At 36.0% G+C, this 19,344-nt stretch overlaps 1 protein-coding gene across 1 annotated transcript; it reads right to left on the reverse strand.

Annotated features, from left to right (window-relative positions):
- Positions 1 to 15,236: 15,236 nt before the first annotated feature.
- LOC114395967 (lectin-domain containing receptor kinase VI.3-like) lies at positions 15,237 to 17,435 on the reverse strand. Its single transcript, XM_028357841.1, has one exon. The coding sequence runs from the start codon at positions 17,398 to 17,400 to the stop codon at positions 15,349 to 15,351; it is 2,052 nt and encodes a 683-aa protein (XP_028213642.1). The 5' UTR covers positions 17,401 to 17,435; the 3' UTR covers positions 15,237 to 15,348.
- Between the last annotated feature and the right edge of the window lie 1,909 nt (positions 17,436 to 19,344).

The raw sequence follows: 19,344 nt of genomic DNA on the forward strand, positions 1-19,344 counted from the left end.
GCCCATTTTCCAATTCTACTGTGTAAAATAGGTTTTGACAACATGTGCTTAATAATATCATAATGAGAATACACATAAACATCAACAGGCTTTATATATTGCTTAAGTTTTGCACAAGAGAAATACAGACAAAGACAAAGTTTTTCTATGGCAGTATATCTAGTTTCTGCATCATTTAGTACACGACTAAGATAATAAATTGCATGTTCTATGCCATTATCATCTTCCTGAGCCAACATGCTACCAATGGTCTTGTCAGACGCAGCAATATACAACTTCATAGACTTGTTTCGACTAGGAGGCATTAACACAGGAGGCTTGATCAGATATTCTTTAATTTCATCGAAAGCCTTTTGATGCTCTTCATTCCATTTGAATGGTTCGTCTTTCTTGAGTCGAAGTAATGGCGAAAAAATTTGAGCTTTGCCACTTAGATTCGAAATGAATCGCCTCAAGAAGTTGATTTTTCCTAGCAAAGACTGAAGCTGTTTTTTGGTCGAAGGAGGCTTCGTCTCAAGAATAGCCTTTGTCTTATTTTGATTTATCTCAATGCCTTTTTTATGCACCACAAAACCAAGGAAATCTCCTGCACGCACACAAAAAGCACACTTTAATGGATTCATTTTTAATCCATGTTTCCTCATTCGTTTGAAAGATTGCCTAAGATAATCCAAATGGCTATCTTCTGAGGAGGATTTGATGATTATATCATCAATATAAATTTGCATAAATGTGTCAATAAAATCATGAAACATGGAATTCATGGCCCTTTGATAAGTGGCCCCAGCATTTTTCAACCCAAAGGGCATAACCACCCATTCATAAGTGCCTAAAGCACCAGGGCATCGAAATGCTGTTTTCGACACATCACTTTCAGCAATAAATATTTGGTTATAACCAGAATAACCATCTAACATGCTTAAAAATTCGAAACCAGCTGCCGAATCTACCAACATTTCCGCTACTGGCATAGCATATTCATCTTTAGGTGTAGCATTATTTAAATCCCTAAAATCTATGCATACTCTAAGAGTTCCATTCTTTTTAATGACAGGGACTATATTTGCTAACCATTCGACATACCTGGCAGCCCTGATGAATTTACACCTCAGCAGCCTTTCGATCTCTTCCTTAATCTTGGACATGATTTCTGGTGCGAATCTTCTTGGTAGTTGTTTTACTGGTCTTTTTCCCTCCTTAATAGGTAATTTCATTTCGACCATTTCTCTGCTTAACCCAGGCATTTCGTGGTAATCCCAAGCAAAACAGTCTTTAAATTCTCTAAGAAGAGGCACCAGCTTTTCTTTTAAACTTGAGGTGATATTGGCACTGATATAGGTTGGCCTTTTTATCGAGCCATCTCCAATGTCGACCTCTTCCAAAGGATCTTGAGCCTGCATCTTTGGCGTCTCACTTATGGGATTTTTCTCAAAACCCAGCGGCTCATCATCATAAATACAATCCAGTCTTCGATCCTTTGTTTCTTTGTTTTCATGATCTTCGATCTTGGCTTCAACTGCCATATTTTGTTGAGATTCAGCCTCAAAGGCCGTATTTAGTCTATTTTCGGCCATATAAGCCGTAATTCTGGCCCACGCAGTGGCCTCAGTCATATTAATCTTCATATATATTCCACCCAGTTGGTGGAATAACTCCATCTTCAGAGGGAACAACATCAATTTCCTCCCTCTCCCATATAAACCCGTAGGTAGGATGGAGTTTGACAGAGTGGATAACATTGTCACTTGATTCGACAACAGCCTCCTTGTCACCACAAGGTGCTATGTTAGCCAACTTTTTGTCAAAGGTTTGTGCAGTAACATTATCGACCTCTGACTTATAGAAGCTTTGATCCGCCTCTATATTTTCAACAATCCCATCCTCCCTCCAGATAATGAGTTTCTGGTGAAGGGTAGATGGCACAGCCCCAACTCCATGAATCCATTCCCTTCCTAATAGCAAGTTAAAATTAGCCTTAGACTGTATCACCAGGAATAGAGTTGGTCGAACTATACTGCCTACAGCAACATCTACTTGAATGGCTCCCAAAGAATAGCCAGTTTTACCTTCATAATTCGAAAGCACAATGTTGTGGGCAGATAGATCAGTATCATGTTTCCCGATCTTGTGGAGCATAGATCGAGGCATTAAGTTAACAGCCGCTCCTCCATCTATGAGCACTTTGTTGATTCCAACATTCTCAACTTTTGCTCTGATGAAAAGAGGTTTGAGATGACTTTTCATCTGAAAATCTGGCTTTTCGAAATAAGCTAATTGCTCTTCCACACAGCCATTATTCATAACATAGTAACATACTGGCTTTGGGTCAGCCATATCAAAATGATCGAACTCGCTTTCGATCTCAGTAACTTCAGATTGGACATCATATTCAGATGGCAAGATAGATACCACACAGATGACATCAAAATCTGGTTCAGAATCCAGTAGATCCTCATCCTCCATCTTATCTTCATCCACTGGAGGCAGGAGCCTCTCTTTTACTGGCCTCCTAGATACTTCTTTATACTGGCCCGTTTGCGGATTCTGTTGGGCCAATTTCTTCTGACGCTGGAACCTACGCCATTGGGTCCTCATCATAGGATTCTTTCCTCTGTAATTGTTCCTATAAGAGTACTTATTAGCCTCTTGTGGGCCAACTTGCTTCGTTCCACTCGAACCACCTACTTCCATGATCCCTTTGTTGAACCTTATGAGTCCCTGGTGCATCCATTTTTCGACCGGAACTGAACCAGGAGGAGCGAAAGTATTCCTTCGACCAGACTTCTGATTAGTATTCGACTGCACCATAACTCTTTTGCCTTTATCGAAACGTTGGTTCTGCTTTGCCCCCTTGTTAACAACTTGGTATTTCTTGAGGCCCTCAGTAGCCTCCTTATCACATACTGCACTGCAGCGAGGGCAGAGCATCACAATCTTGTTTTCGAGTTTGCATCTGTTCAAGAAATCAATTAAATCCTCCTCAGCCTGAGGATACACAACCTTCATTTGTTCGTTGTAATCCTCTTCAGATACGTCCTGAACTTGCACATGGGACAACTCCATTGTTTCGACCATCATTATTTCTTGGGGCTCCGCATAGAGAGTTTCAGCAGCTTTGGATGTTTCAGCATTTGCCTGAACAACCTTTGGTTTCTCACCAAATTTGAGCCTCCCTTCGTCGAGAGCCTTTTGAACCAAATCCCTGAAAAGAACACAACGTGAGGTTTTATGGCCAAGGAAATTATGAAATTTACAATAACCCCTTTTCTTCTGTTGTTCGATTGGGGGTACTTTCAAGCCCTTAGGAACAACAATCTGGCCATCTGTGACTAATAAATCAAATATTTCATCACATTTAGTTATGTCAAATGTATAAGTTTTAGACACAAATTTATCATTTTTAGGTTCAACAGGGTTTTTTCCATTGGAAGGTCTAAGGAGTTTACAAACATAAGGAGGTCTAGGTTTTAATTCTGCTAAATCAACCTCATTGTCTTCGATATCTTCATAAATAATATTGAACTCCTGGTCACTGTCATTGGTTTCGACATATGCAACCTTTTCCTTCTTGTGGAATTTAGAATTTCTAGCCTTTTCAGCCTTCAATCGTTCGAGTTGTCGAACTCTATCAGCCAATTGAGCCATATCCCTTAAATACTGGGTATCTAATTTCTTTCTAATCGAATAGTCTAGGCCACCAGCAGCCATTTCGACTAATTCATGTTCAGGGACTTGGGTGAAACACCTTGCCTTTAAGAGTCTGAATCTGTTCAAATAATCATCAATTGATTCAGGTGCCTTACGTCGAACGCTGGCTAACTCTTTAAGGCTTATCTTAGACTGTCCCATATAGAATTGCTCATGGAAAATCCTCTCCAATTGGTTCCAATTATGTATGGAATGAGGAGAAAGGGTTGTAAACCATGTAAAAGCATTTTTAGTTAAGGAATTAGGGAAATATCTCATTCTTAAATTTTCATTATTAGCCAAGTCCCCTGCCTCGACCAAATATCTAGCAATGTGTTCGACAGTGGACTCATTTGTCTCTCCTGCAAACTTAGTAAACTTAGGGATTTTCACACCCCTTGGTAACTCTGCTTGTAACACAAACTCAGATAATGGAGACACAAAATTGGGCCTATGTAAACCCAAATTCAAACCGTTCTGTACTAAAATTGTTTCGACCATTTGGGCCAAGTTGTTCTGCCTATCGAAACGGTTTTGTTGAATATTCCCTATTACTTCATCAGCATTTTGGTTTCTATTTACCAATACTATACCAGGGTTTGGTTCGACCTGTTGGACTGGTGGCTCTATGCGTGCCACTGGTTGTGGTGCTTGAGCCATTTGTATCCCTGGGTTATTAGGCATCTGTATCTCTTGGACAGGCGCCTGTATTTGGATCTGTCGAATTGGTGGTTGCTGTATGGGTGGTGCCCCAAAAAAGTCAGCAATTCGACTTATTTGATTTGTTAACATTTGGTAACTATCATTTGTATTTTGAATTAAGGGGTTAATAACAGTTCCTATTTGTTGCGTTAACATGTTAACCATATCATGGTTACTTTCATCCATTTGTTGTCTGAGTGACAAAACGGATGTATTGGTTAAATGTTGAGGAATTACCCTACCTTGATTGCCCGCTACAGATCCTGATGGAGAGGACATATTAAGATTCTCTATATTTGGTTGAGAGTTTTGCAACCCTGCCATCAAAGATGTAGGCATGCCATATAGAGGGTTTTGAGGCGGTCGAAAGGGACTTCCACTGGGATTCCCTAAACTAGGGTTATTCCATGGGGCAAAAGCAGACGCTGACGTGGTCGAACTTGCCAACGTCATGTTGGTCATGGGAGAAGTTACCCCTGTCTGATTCATAACCGTCGAAGCGGTCGAACTTATCGTGCCAACAGTTTGGTCAGGAATTGCTCCTATGCCAGAATTTATATTGGCATTACTGACAGATGTCTGCGTTGGTTGCCCCTCCATATTTGGAAGGTCATTGTTTCGATTACTTGGGGGTGGTCTAGCCATCCTTGTACGAGTTTTGAATTCTGCTAAGTGTGGAACAGATTTCCCACTTCTTAAATGCATACAAAATCAAAACAATTAAGAATGCAATAAACCAACTGCACTAAACAAAATTTTAATAATAATTTAAAACCAAAACACACAATTGACCGGTCCCACTGGGCGTGCCAATTTGTTTACGTTGAAATTTGGTAAACAACCGCTAGTCTAAGTTAATTGCTTGCGAGATCAACTAGTGAATCTCAGGAGCATGTCATTTGTGTTTTTTGCGTTTAAATGTAAAGCTTTTGAATGTTCATCATTGCAACAAACATTCACTGGTTCGAAATTTGCAGAAAGGAAAATTCTTTGACAGAATCGAAATGCTGAAAGTAACTTGACAAGGGAAGATAAATTGCAGAATTAAAAGGCTCAACGAGTTCATTCGATCGAATGAACCATTTAAAAGACAGGAATTCTAAAGTGAAATGAAAAATGCATTGCATTTGAAATGTAAAGTTTACAGAAACTTAAAATGGTTCACAAACATACATTCTCCTTGCGTACTCGTTTCTCTCTGCGCTGGGTACTTTGAGTATATAAGGATTTGTATAAATGATTTGCGACCCCGAAATCTGACTAACAACTGCTATATATAGACATTTAAAAATAAACTGCCCTAACGGTCGAACATTATCCTAACGCCAAGTGTCCTGCTACGTACACCTGGCATACACATAACTGCTCCTTAGAACGGTTATCCACATTGCTCGAAGTCGAACTGATTTTGTGAAGTTTTGTCAAAAATTACGCTAAGTCCAGAAATCTTGCTGCATTGCCTTCGACTCGACCATACGCCCGCTCGACTCGCCCAATGGTTCGAAGCCTACCTTCTTGTCTTTTCGATTCGAACAGTATCTAACAAAATTCGTATTTAGAGCATATTTTTAGCTCATCAAAAATATGGGCTAACAATAACGAGCTCGTTAAACTTGGTTTATGAATCAAATGAGCTGAACTTGAGCTAAAAATTGCGTTCGTTAAATAAATGAGCCGAACTTGAGTTCACCTACATGTAGTTCGACTCATTTGGTTCATGAATTAAATCGATATAGTTGATCTGCATATAGGATTCTGCTCCACTACTCTACGTTTCTATTATTGTTAGAGTATTAGTCACAAAATTTAAAATAAAATGCATAATTATTTTTTCACACAAAATCATATATATAATATATATCATTTACTAATGTAACGCATTGTAATTATAAATAAATAAATAATTAAATACATATGATCTGTGTGGGGTGGGATGACTACTATAATACTTATACCCACATAAATTTACGAATAAATATGCATCCTAATATACATGCTTAAATATACTTTTGGTCCTTGATAAATACATGATTTTTGTGTTTGGTTCTTGATAAAAAAATTCGGATTGGATCCCTGATATTTTAAAAAATTTGTCTTAGGTTCCTAGCGTTAGTTCGTAATCATTAATGGCCTATGTGACCATTAGTCGACCACGCGGGCATGCCACGTGTGGTGTCAAATGTGATTTTTCTCTAACTGGGATTACACGTGGAAAAAAATATTTATTTTTTAATTAAAAATGACATCATTCTGCTAGCTCCTTCTTCCCCCTCCTTCTTCCTCTTTTCTGCAACCTCTACACGCACCACTGCCACCATCGAACAATGACCCACACCCGAAACATCATTTCTTCTCCGATCGCAAATACAAACCCAGAACATCTAACTTCCTCGGAACTCCACTCGGATTTCCTCAAAAGGGAATCGAAAATGGCAGAAAAAATAGAGGAACTTACAGAGTCATCGTTCGATGTGGAGGGGTTGGTGGTGAAGAGGATTGAAAGGGTGGCAATGAAAAGAAGAGAAAATATGGCAGAGATGAAGATCCGAATCGAGAACAAGCTACAAAAACTAGAACCACCTTTGCCTCCTCTCGCGACAACCGCCATTGGATATTGAAATTAGCACCAAAGAACGTTGCTTTGGTAACTATGGAGAGCAGAGTCAGATCCAAGAATTTGAAGAATCTGTGTTAAAAAGCCTTTTGATGTATCACTATATGTCTAATATTAACAAATTGTTAGTGGTTTGTGCTCTTAGGGGGCATGCTAAGTCAATTTTGTGTTTGGCAGTGGTTTTGGATTTGGTGTGTAGTGGTTCGGAGGACAAAGCGGTGAGTATTTGGAGAGGGGTTCAGAAGGAGTATTTGTGTTTAGTTGATACACACCTTCAGGACGTCATTTTGTACTTTTTTTGAAAAAAAAAAAACCTTTTTTTCACGTGTAGTTCCAGTCAGAGAAAAATCACATGTGGCATCACACTTGGCATGCTTGTGTGGCCGATTAATAGTCATGTAGGCAATTAACGATTACAAACTAATGACAGGGGTGTAAGACAAATTTTTTGAAATATTAGGGACTCAATTCAAAAAAAGAATTATCAGAGACCAAACACAAAAAACATGTATTTACTTGGGACAAAAATATATTTAACCCATAAATAAATAATTAAATACATATGACATGTACCGGGTGGAATGACTATTATAATACCCATGCCCACGTAAATTTATAGATAGATATGCATCTCAATATTAAGGTAATTAGCCTCCCCACTTATAAATATTTTTTACGAATACCCATAACATCCTAGTACACTTTCCATCCTTAGTTTTGATCCCCCAAACCATCATATTATTCAAATGGAAACTCTCCCGCAAAAGTTATGTCTTGAACAAGAAAATAGTGTTAAGATGAGTAAAAATGCAAAAAATTAACCAAACTTAACACTTGATCAATTAGGCCCAATAACACAAAACTCAACCATGAAGTAAATGAAGTAAAAAAAAACCACAATATGTCAATTATGTACAAAATGAATCACTTATTAATGCTTAATAATGCTCTATCACATACATGCCCAACACATGCATCTCCCTCTAAGCCCAAACGTCAACAGAATAACAAACAACTGATGAGCGAAAAGTCTTGATTTATTTGACAGTTTTTGACTAAATGAAATTGCCTGAAACTTGCTCATTACAATTCATCTGACTTCACAAAAATGATGAGGACAAAGTCCATCTCACCAAAGATGTGATAATTACAATGGATCCTTGGAATTATCTTTTTCTTTTCTCTAGTCGCATTACACTATTAGGATATATATGATCTACAAATATTACAACCAGATTCCCATAATATGTCCATGAAGTGAAATAAAATAATTTTTACAATATTCTTTAAATTTTAAATTCATCAACACAAAATAAATATGATAGTTTAATTTAGTTAAATTTAAAATAGTTGTAATTAAGTAAAAAAGAAATAGAGTAAACATTCAGTTCATCCTTTGAAAAATAAATCACTTACTTAAGTTTTTAAAGTAAATAAAAACCAAAGTTACTAAATAATTTTTAATATTACAAAAAAAATTATTCCTTTAGTCATTTTCCTCCTGGCTATAAAATGTCGCGGGGTTATTTGGTCACTTTCTTTTAGGAACTAAATTGAGTTAAGTATTGGAAATTTACTTAAAATTTTAATATAAAACACCAAAAATATAAGAATTTGCAACTAGAGATAACAAAAAAGTCCACACTCAACGAATAAAATACGCCATGAATAAAAGATAGATAGTTTAAATGGATACCCGTGGATAGTGGGTACATCCTATTTTTACCCACTCATTAATTAATGTGTAGGGCATGGGTATTGCAGATACCCACTATCCATTAAATAACTTCTTTGGTGTTATTTCTTTTTGGATAAAATTCTTTAATTCACTAATTACTTTTGTTGGGATGTATTTTACTAGGAAAAATTAGGTTCAAAGATTCAAAATTACACCATATATATACAGTATCATTCTTATTTCTTTGATTTTTTTTACAATACAAAATCTATTAAACTTAAAGAAATTAGGATAAAAACCGTGTGTTCTCCTCTAGAGAATTTTCATTTAAATAATATGATGCAATCTGACTTCTAGTCTTGAAGTTTGCTAAAAAAACTATATATGATAACCTACAACTAGGCTAAGTAATTAAGGATATAATTACACAATTACAACTATACAATCATACAAGATATGCTGGTTTAAAAGGCCATTAAATCTGCATAAATAATGACAAATAATTTGTCTATCAATCTTATTGACATCCCCCCTCAAATTGATGTTGGTGAATCTACAAGCTTCAATTGGCTGACTAGGAAATTATGTCGTTGACGCGTCAAAGATTTGGTGAGAATGTCGGCTAGTTGAACAGATGTTGAGACATGAGACAGAGTGATAATTCTGTGATCATAGGCTTCCCTGATTGAATGGCAATTGACCTCTATGTGATTTGTTTTTTCATGGTATACAAGATTTGTTGCAATCTATATGGAAATTGTATTATCAGCATACAATGGAGTTGGTGTTGCTTGTGAATAACCAAGTTCTAAAAGAAGGTCTCGTAACCAAATAATCTGACAGCATGCAACAAACATGGACTGATATTCTGCTTCAGTAGAGGATTTAGAGATCGATTCTTGTTTCTTGCATTTCCAGGAGATAAGGGCATCTCCTAAAAACATACACCAACTAGTAGTAGACTTCCTTGTGTCGAGACATCCAGTCCAATCAGCATCACTGTAGGCTTGAAGTTGTATTGGTGCACCTACAGGAAAAAAGGGACCACGACTAGGAGTGGCAAACAAATATTCAATGATTCATTGTACTATTGTAAGATGAAAGTGTCTAGGATTTTGCATGAATTTACTGACTACATGGGCAGTAAAAGAGATATCAGGTCTTGTGATGGTTAGTAGATAAGACTTCCAACCAACTTTCTATATAAAGTTAGGTCTTGTAGGAGTTCACCTTCATCTCGTCTTAACTTGACATTATCTTCCATGGGAGTATCAACCGTAGTTATAGTGGTGAGACCAGCTATTGTGGAAAGTTGTATGCAGCAATTGTTAGATTGTAGTGATAGCCTCTTGATCTGTGCCAGCGATGATAATGTCATCTACATAAAAAAGGAGGATCACAATTCCTTTTGAGGTCCTTAGTAGAAAGAGAGATGGATCATAGCTACTTTGGATGAAGGAAAAGCCAAGTAGTGTTGCGCTAAACTTTTCAAACCACACTCTTGGTGCCTGTTTAATCCATACAAATAACGTTTTAGCTTGTAAACAGTATTAGGTAATGGTGAGGACATACCAGTAGGAAGTTTGAAGTAAACTTCTTCCTTGAGGTCACCATGAAGGAAGACATTTTTTACATCTAGCTGGTGAATTTTCTAAGATTCAGATGCAACAATGGCAATAATAGTCTTCACAGTAGTCATTTTAGCCACCGGTGCAAATGTCTCTTCATAGTCTAGGCCAAATTGTTGCTTATTTCCAAGAACAACCAATCTAGCCTTGTATCGATCTATTGATCCATCTGAACGCAACTTTATAGTGAATACAAATTTGCTGTTAACAAGTTTAATCGATGGAGGACATGGAACAGTGTCCCATGTCTAATTTTCCTCTAGTGCAAGAAGTTCAGTTTCTATAGCATCTTGCTAACATTTATGCTCCATTGCATTTTTATATGAAGAAGGAATAGGAACAAATGATAAAGTTGTTGTCAAAGATAAAGGTTCAGAAAAACCATACTTTTCTATTAGTTTACGAACATGAGTACTGCGACGTAAAGAGACTGGTTCTAGTTGGAGCGTTGAATCAGTAGCCAAAGAATGATCGGGAAGGAGCCTTAGAGGGATTGAAGGTTGAATTAGTGGAACAATTAGATGTCTTTGGTAAACCATGAAAAGAGGGTGAGTTTGTTCTTCTGCAAAATTATTAGGAAACAATGGCAAAATAAATTTCGATGTAGAAAAGTGAGTGTCTTGGTTAGTAGTAAAAAAATATTCATCTTCTTGAAAAATGACATTTCTAGAAACCCGAATCCTATGTAAATGAGGACCATAGCATATAAAACCTTTCTGATGGGTTGAGTAACCAAGAAAAGTACATTTAACATATTGAGTTGTGAGTTTGGTGCATTTTAGTGGCTGAAGATGAACATAACAGACACAACCAAAGGTGTGAAGAGTGAAATAATTGGGTGTCTTACCAAATAACCTTAAGAAAGAGGAATCATTGTTTTAAGACTTGAGAAAACAACCGATTAATAAGGTGGACAACAGTTGAAAAAGCTTCACACAAAAAATGGGAGGGCACAAAAAGGAGTCCAACATTAAGGTACGGACAACATCAAGAAGGACAAGACCTTTGAGATGTATATTCCCCCCATTGTCAAAACGCAGAGTTTTAATTTTTGATGAAAATTGAGTTTGAACATAGGCATGAAAGAATTTGAATGCAGAGAATACTTCAGCTTTAGAACGCAAAAAGTAGACCCATGTAAAACAACTATAGTCGTCATTAAAAGTGATAAAATACTTGTAATGTGCATGATATATATTACAGGTGCAATCCCCATAAATCACTGTGAATTATGTCAAAAGGTTGATTTACATTTGATTGATGAACTAGAAATGGTAGAATTTTACTTTTACCAAGTTTACAAGAATTTCAATCAAATTGAACAACACTAAAAGATGGGGAATCTTTATTGCCAAGAACTCTGGATTTCATCAGTTCATGAAGTACATTGGAATTTGGGTGACTAAGACGCTTATGTCATAATTGGAAATTATCAGCTGCAGAATTACAAGAAATAAAAGAGAAAAAAAAAACATGGTGACAATGATGAATAAAGAGGAAAAAGACGTTCAACTTTAGGCCCCTTCACGATCATCTTCCCTGAGTGTTGATCCTGCACAAGACAACCAGATTTTGAGAATTCAACTCTATAATCATTATCAACTAATTGACCAACTGAAATAAGGTTACTGGTGAGATCAAGGGAAACATCAACATTGGTAAAAGATGAGGAAATATCACCAATTTTTGTAATAGGTAAATCGTTTCCATCTGTAGTGTGTATTTGCAAATTACCAGAGTAATTTGTGACATTGGTAAGTGCATCAACATTGTTGGTCATATGATTGGATGCGCTAGAATCAAAATACCAACGAGAGTTGGGTAAAGAAGCTTTAACTGAAAGACCCAAAGCAGAAAATGTCGAAATGATCATTTGTTGAACCATTTCAGGGGTTAAAGTTGACACAAAAGCAAGCGGATTCTAATCCCCATAAACAAGAGTAGTAGAAGAGCCATCAGTTGCAGTGAAGGCTATTGCATTTCTTCGTGGTGGTTTGATTTGACATTCTTTTATGATATGACCTTCTTTTTTGCAATAATTGCAGAAATATTTAGGACAACGAGATGCAAAATGTTCATGGCCTTTGCAGCAAAAACATTGGACAGTACTCATGTCACATCCTCGAGGTTTGCCTTGTACTGCATATGCCACACGAAGGGATGCGGATTTATGTTGTTCCATGATTTTCTAAGTGAGGAGACGTTGTTCTTCACAAAGTAGTTCATTTAGGCATTCATCCAAGGAGGGGACAATATCTCTATTCATTAGGTTGGTTCAAATGCCCTCAAATTCAAATCTCAATTTCATAAGAAATTGATCTTGTTTTGTGGTGTCATGAACGTTTTGGATTGCAATTTTTCATTTAGTTGACAAATCTTTGTAGACAATGACAGTATATTCAGTCCAAAGATGCATGAAATGAGAATAAAAATCAAAAATTGAGAGACTATCCTATTGAAAAATGGAAATTTCATGTTTAAGCTGGAACCTGCGAGTAATGTTGTTTTGGTTATAAATTTTCTTCAGGTAGTCCTACATCTTTGCTACAGTGGTGAAGGGTCTGAGATTGAGGTCGATATTAGGCTCGATAGAGCCCATGATCCAAGTCATGACATATGCATCTTTATCCTCCCATTTGGCATGTGCCTCCTTATGCGTAGTTTTGTCAGGAGCAAAATCAGTTTTGTCAACATGACCTCAAAGCTCCTTGCCTTTGACAAAGATCTGGAATTGGAATGCCCATGTGGAGTAGTTCTTTCCATTAAGATGAACAAAGAGGACATCATATTTTTCAGTAGACATGATGCTGAGAAAAAAAATCATAGGAGGAGAAAAAACAAGAAACTCGAGAAATCAAGAACAGTACCATGTGAACAACACTGCATGAACATTGTCTTGATATGAATAGTATCGCGTGAACAATACTACAACATGAACAATACCGTGCGTGAACAGTAGACTGGGAACTCGAAGACTGGGAGTGCAAAGAAGAAGAAGAAACTAGGTTGGGATCAAAACCTAGACTGATACCATGTTAAACTCAGAGAAATTAGGATGAAAACTATGTACTCTCCTCTGGAGAATTCTCATTTAAATAATATGATACAATATGATTTCTAGCCTTGAAGTTTGCTAAAAAAAACTATATATGGTAACCTATAGTCGGGCTAAGTAATTAAGGATATAATTACACAATTACAACTATACAATCATACAAGATATGTTGGTTTAAAGGGCCAATAAATCTGCACAAATAATGACAAATAATTTGTCTATCAATCTTATTGACAAAATGTGATTTCCTTAAAAATCCACAACATTCTTTTCACTTAAAAATCTTCAAACACAACATTTTGAAAATAGTATAATTTTATTTCCAAATTTAATTTATAGCAAATAAAGGGTCAATTTGATAAAATGTCTTTTAAAATAATCACCTTTTAAAAAAATGTTTTTTTTATTTGAAGTATCCATGAATACGCGTAGGCTTAAAAAATCCATGGATAATTTTCAAACGGATACTTGATAGGTATGGGACACGAATTTTCCCCAGCTGGGTGGGTAGCGGAAAGTTACTATCCGTGCCCGACCCAACATGTTGCCATCTCTATTTGCAACGAATCAAATTGAAAAAGAAGCCTATCAACCAATGACTGTAGGACATGTCGAACACTTCCATTAGCTTTTTTTTTATAAGCTAAAGTTTAGTTGAGTCGGGTCCTATGAGCTCACCAGGACAAGCTTAAAAACATATAGAGAGATATTTACGGATTATCCACTAGCAAAGTTTTCACATCGGTGACAAGAATTAAACTCACATCCTTATGAAATATGGGTTCATATTTTATCAACTAGATCAACCTTTGTTGACCTCTCAACCTCTCATCAACTTCTAGCCAAACCATTTGTAATTTTGTTTTGTTTGAAGGAAGTCAAACCATTTGTAACTAATCTATATATGAAACTTTTCATTCAATGTGAGAAAGAAGCCTATCATTATTAGAGGATTTTCGTGAAAGCTTTGCTATATTAAAATATTTATGAGATCAATTAATAGAAGAACAATGTCAATCTGCGATTAATTCAGCAGGTAATCGTAGTATAATGGCAATTGATTTCAACTTGTTGGTACCTGCATTATGAGTGTAATCTAAATCCATTAAGTAAGTCTGAATTAAGATATGAATAATATTTATTCACAAATATTTATGAGTATAGATACATATATTTGAATATTATAGTACTCATGCTATTACCACGATATGTTTGTTATGTTTTTATGATTAAGACATGAAAGATCTTTAATTTACATATTTTTACTTGAATTAAATTTAAAATATTTCATTTATAATTTATTTGATTATTAAAATTAGAATTAATAAAAAAGGGTTTTACTCCATGATGTAACAACTAACCACTATCAGACAAGCATGGATAGCTAATGTTCTTGTACAAATTTCTATAACGTCAAGTGTATATTCAATGGCTTTAAAATCTATATACCAAATCACTTTAATTTTTTTGTTTTTGTTTGACAGACCTATCAAATCACTTTCTACTTGTATCTTCTCTTCACAAAGTCTTCCAAGTATATGAACAGAGCTTTTCTGAGTGTATTTACATCTGTAGTACGTAACTTGTTTCATTAACTTACAGTAACGGTACGTGTCATTAACATATTGTTAACCAAACTGCAAAAATAATATTTGAATCAATTTTTTAGCCAAATTGCAATAAGAATATATTCTTTCCCACGATACAATCACATGTAGATTATATTTATATTAAAAATGCAAACTATTTTGCATCCTTATGTTTTTATGTATTGTTCGTCCTTTCTTAATTGTTAAAGTTTATGAGTTTATGGCACCTGCAAGTGCAGGCTATATTTAATTTAATTTAAAAATAAAACTGAACCTAAATCGATTCCACCCCTAAATATAACTTGTAAATGGATTATTAACAAATAAAAGAATTACACAAGAACTACGGAGAGAAATATACATTAAAGTGTAAAATGTTACAATATGATTATTTGCTATCTACCAGCATCTATGGACTTAGTACTCATGCTAATGGAAGACAAATACCCTAATGTTTCAACAGTTCCCATAGAAGACGTGACTTCTAAGAAACCTTCACTCAATCTACTGCTGCCAGAAACATCATGTCCCCAATCAGCAATATCAGGAAGAGGGTCATCAAAGTTCAAGTACCTTGTGACTTGTTTCATGGAAGGTCTATAATCTGCTCTATGTTGAGTGCAAAGTAGACCCAATTTCAGAACCAACTCAACTTCTTCCTCATCATAAAGTGAATCAAGCTTAGGATCAACCACCTCAAGAATTTGACCCAAATGGTAATTCTCAATAACCCACTCCACCAAGAAAAACTGATCCGAATCAAGAGGCCTCTTACCTGTGGCCACTTCAAGGAGCACAACCCCAAATGAATACACATCTGTGTTTGCACAAGCCTTTCCTGTGCGAGTTAACTCTGGTGCAATGTAACCAATAGTCCCAACCACACTTGTTGTGTGTGACACTTGACCATGGTTATAGAGCCTTGCAAGTCCAAAGTCACCTAAACGTGCATTCAAGTGTGCATCAATCAAAATGTTGCTAGTTTTCACATCTCTATGGATCACCACTTGCTCCCACTCTTCATGCAGGTACAATAGTCCAGCACTGATGTCTTTGAGAATGTTGAATCTTTGCCCCCAATTCAAAACAAAGTTATTGTTGTTGTTGGGTTTATATAGGACATAATCAAGACTTCCGTTTGGAATGAAATCATAGACTAAGAGTAGATCATTCTTTTTCTTGCACCAACCTTGAAGGTTCACCAAATTCTTGTGCCTTAACTTTCCCAAGCTTTCAATCTCAGCTGCAAATTCCCTCATTCCATGAAAAGGGCTTCTCACAATCCTCTTGACAGCAACCTCAGCTCCTGTGGAAGGCAACACACCTTTGTACACAGCACCAAAGCCTCCAACTCCAATGAGCTGGCTCTCTATGAACCCCTTTGTGGCTATGTGAAGATCTTTGTACCTAAACCTGTGAGGACAATCCATCTCCCAGTCCTCAAGAACCTCAAAATCCATGTATCTCCTATAACATGTTAGGCAAAACAGAATACACAAAAGGCAAAAAGTCAAACCAGACAAGATGCCAATTGCAACATTGACCCAAGGAAATGAGGTTGGTTCTTTCTCCTTTGGTGGTGGCTTTGGAAGGTTGGAAATGTTCAGTAGAGGGGCAACACCATTCACTACAAAACTCCATCCTAGAAGATAGTGAGAGCTTGTTTCTTGGCCTGTTGATGCTGAGAAACCAACATACATGCTTTCTTCCATAACATTGTAGAGATCAATGTTATGATTCATTATAATTGGTTTGCTTGGCCTTGGTAATGGCAAAGGAGCTATTGTTACATTCAGAGTTTTCTTTTCACCATCATATTCTATCCAAACTTGGACAGCATCAACCTTAGCCATTCTGAAATCTTCCTTTACATTATCAGTGCCCTCTTCAATGTATGCAGCTGGTTCAGTAATGATTGAGTCCATGCCATTGATGTTGACCCCAACATGGTTTCCTTCAGTGTCTGAGTCATCTTTGTAACCATTTACTGTGTCAAATTCAACTGCAAAAATGTGGTTTGAGTCATTCCCATCATTGGCGGAGTTGACAAGACCAAGATAATGGCCAGCCTCAGCCCCAGGAAACTGTGTTGAGGGTGCTATGGTGAAGGCAAGGCCAAAGCCACCAGAGCCAGAAATTGGGGACACAATTGAAAAAACAAAATTGGTGCTGAAGGAATAAGCATAGGGTTGGAGTGGAGGGTTTGTGTTGTTTTTGTTAAGCATTTGGAAGGGTGTGGCATAGAATGCATGGCCTACAATATTGGTTGATCTGTTGGTGAGTTTAAGCAAACGGCTGGTTTTGATGATGGAAGATCCTTGAAGATTGAGTTCACTGTTTTCATCGAATCCTTCAAAGATCACAGCCTTGGAGGCAACTTGGTGTAAGAGAGAGAGGAATAGGAGGAAGACAAGAAGAGTTGGAGAAGCCATAAGAGGTATAGGCATTGGTTGATAGCAAGTGAATCAATTGTGGGGGCCTTTAAGTACGAACGGGTTAAAGCCAAGAACATGCAAGGAAAATCTTTTATATATATGATGGCATATTAACATGTGAATGTGTGAGTGGAATGCACTGCAAATGATCAAACAAGTCTAAAAGGCAAAGTAATTATTTTCAGATTTTCTATAAAAATATATTCTTCACATTTTTTACAAAACTTAGATGCAGTTTTTAAGTATTTTTAGTAGTATTGTTTTTTAATTAAAATTGGAGTTTCACTTTGATAAACATTTAATGTAAACTTATATAACGTAAATTAGTGAAGCAAAACTCTAATTTTAAATTCAAAATAATACCAAAAATCTCTTTTTTGTTATTTATAAACACATAATTAAGTTCCTATATATATATATATATATATATATATATATATATATATATATATATATATATATATATATATATATATATATGTTGCGGATTTTAATCAAGTTTCTTATGTAAAAACTCAATTGATCATGAAAAAATATTATAAATTTGATCCTTGTCATCATGATGTCATCTCTAACGATCATATGATAATCATTAATTCTTTACAGATTTTTAATTTGGTCTATGTACGTGCATTGTATTCTTAATTTGGTCTTTATAAGTAGAGTGCATTCTTAATTTTATGGAGTTCGCTACAAGGCACAAAAGATTCATGATAAAAAAAAAGAGTAAAAGGAAAAAGTGGAGAGTGAGAGAGAAATATCTCTTTGTATTGATTTGTTATATGCTAAAATGAGCATAGTTAGTTACATTTAGTAGGTGTTTTCTTATTTATAATAGTTGTGGGTAACTCCCCTGGCTACATGTTGAGTTCTTATTCGCATTGGGGTTCCCTTACCCTAGGTCGAGTTATAACGGTCGTACGTTTCTACTGTTACAGGCGTTACATGCATGCCTTAGGCGGGTTTTATCTGAATTACTAGTCCAGGATGGATTTACACTCAAATAATTATCTCCAAGTCGATATTGCTTTGAAGAAACAATATCAACTTTACAAATAAAATGAAAATTTACACTGAAACAGTTTCAAGCCAATGTTGTTTTGAACCTTTTCAAATAAAATGAAGATTTATCCCATAACAGTTTTTATATTCATGTACTTCAAATATTTTTTGTTTTTTTAAAAAAATTTAATTAAGAATAAATAATGTGTTCAAAAAATATGTTAAGAGAGTGTATTTGTTTTTCCAGAATTTCTCGAGAATTATTGTATTTTCTCTAAGACTAGGAGCCAATTAAGACTTGTTTTATAGTTAAAACGCAACTTTGACGTGGCATACTTTTCAACACTGATGGAATGGCTCATATTACTTTGAAGTTTGAATGCTGAGATTCCAATCTCCTTGGACGTAAGTAATTAAATTATCTTCCTTCAGCCAATTTTCGTGATTAAAAAAATGCATGGGTTTGAATTTTCTCAGCTTCTAGGCTTAAGTGTCCCACCATTAGAAAGTGATGAAGCTCATCACAAAAAAGAGATGAGAGCCACACACGATTTTGTATAAAGTCTTCGGCAAGTTGATTTATTTGCATAATGGAATAAGACCGCAAGCTGTAGGCTTATTATTTCTTTGGTTTTTGTTGTGGTTTCGAAATAGCCAAGCGATGATACCCTTCAATTATTTGCAATTTCCCATTAAGGGACCACATAAGAAAAAAAATAAGGAGGACCCTAATTAAAGTAAAGACGACCCCACAATCCCACATGCACAATTTTTCATTTTGATGGGAATTTACACTAGCTAGCTCTTGAATTGACAACACTATTTTCTAAGAAAATGAAGAGAAGGTTACAAAATGAAAAAGACCTCATGCGTGGGAAGACCGCCATTGTTTGGGAAGCTTATTTTTGGTATGCCGCCATATTTGCGGTGGATGTTCTTGAGAGAGTTGCGTGG

This window comes from Glycine soja, chromosome 18, assembly GCF_004193775.1.
Source record: "Glycine soja cultivar W05 chromosome 18, ASM419377v2, whole genome shotgun sequence".
NCBI lineage: Eukaryota > Viridiplantae > Streptophyta > Magnoliopsida > Fabales > Fabaceae > Glycine > Glycine soja.

What these genes read in the sequence shown, in the direction of transcription:
- LOC114395967 (XM_028357841.1), bottom strand. Translation starts at nt 17,400, where the DNA reads ATGCCTATACCTCTTATGGCTTCTCCAACTCTTCTTGTCTTCCTCCTA.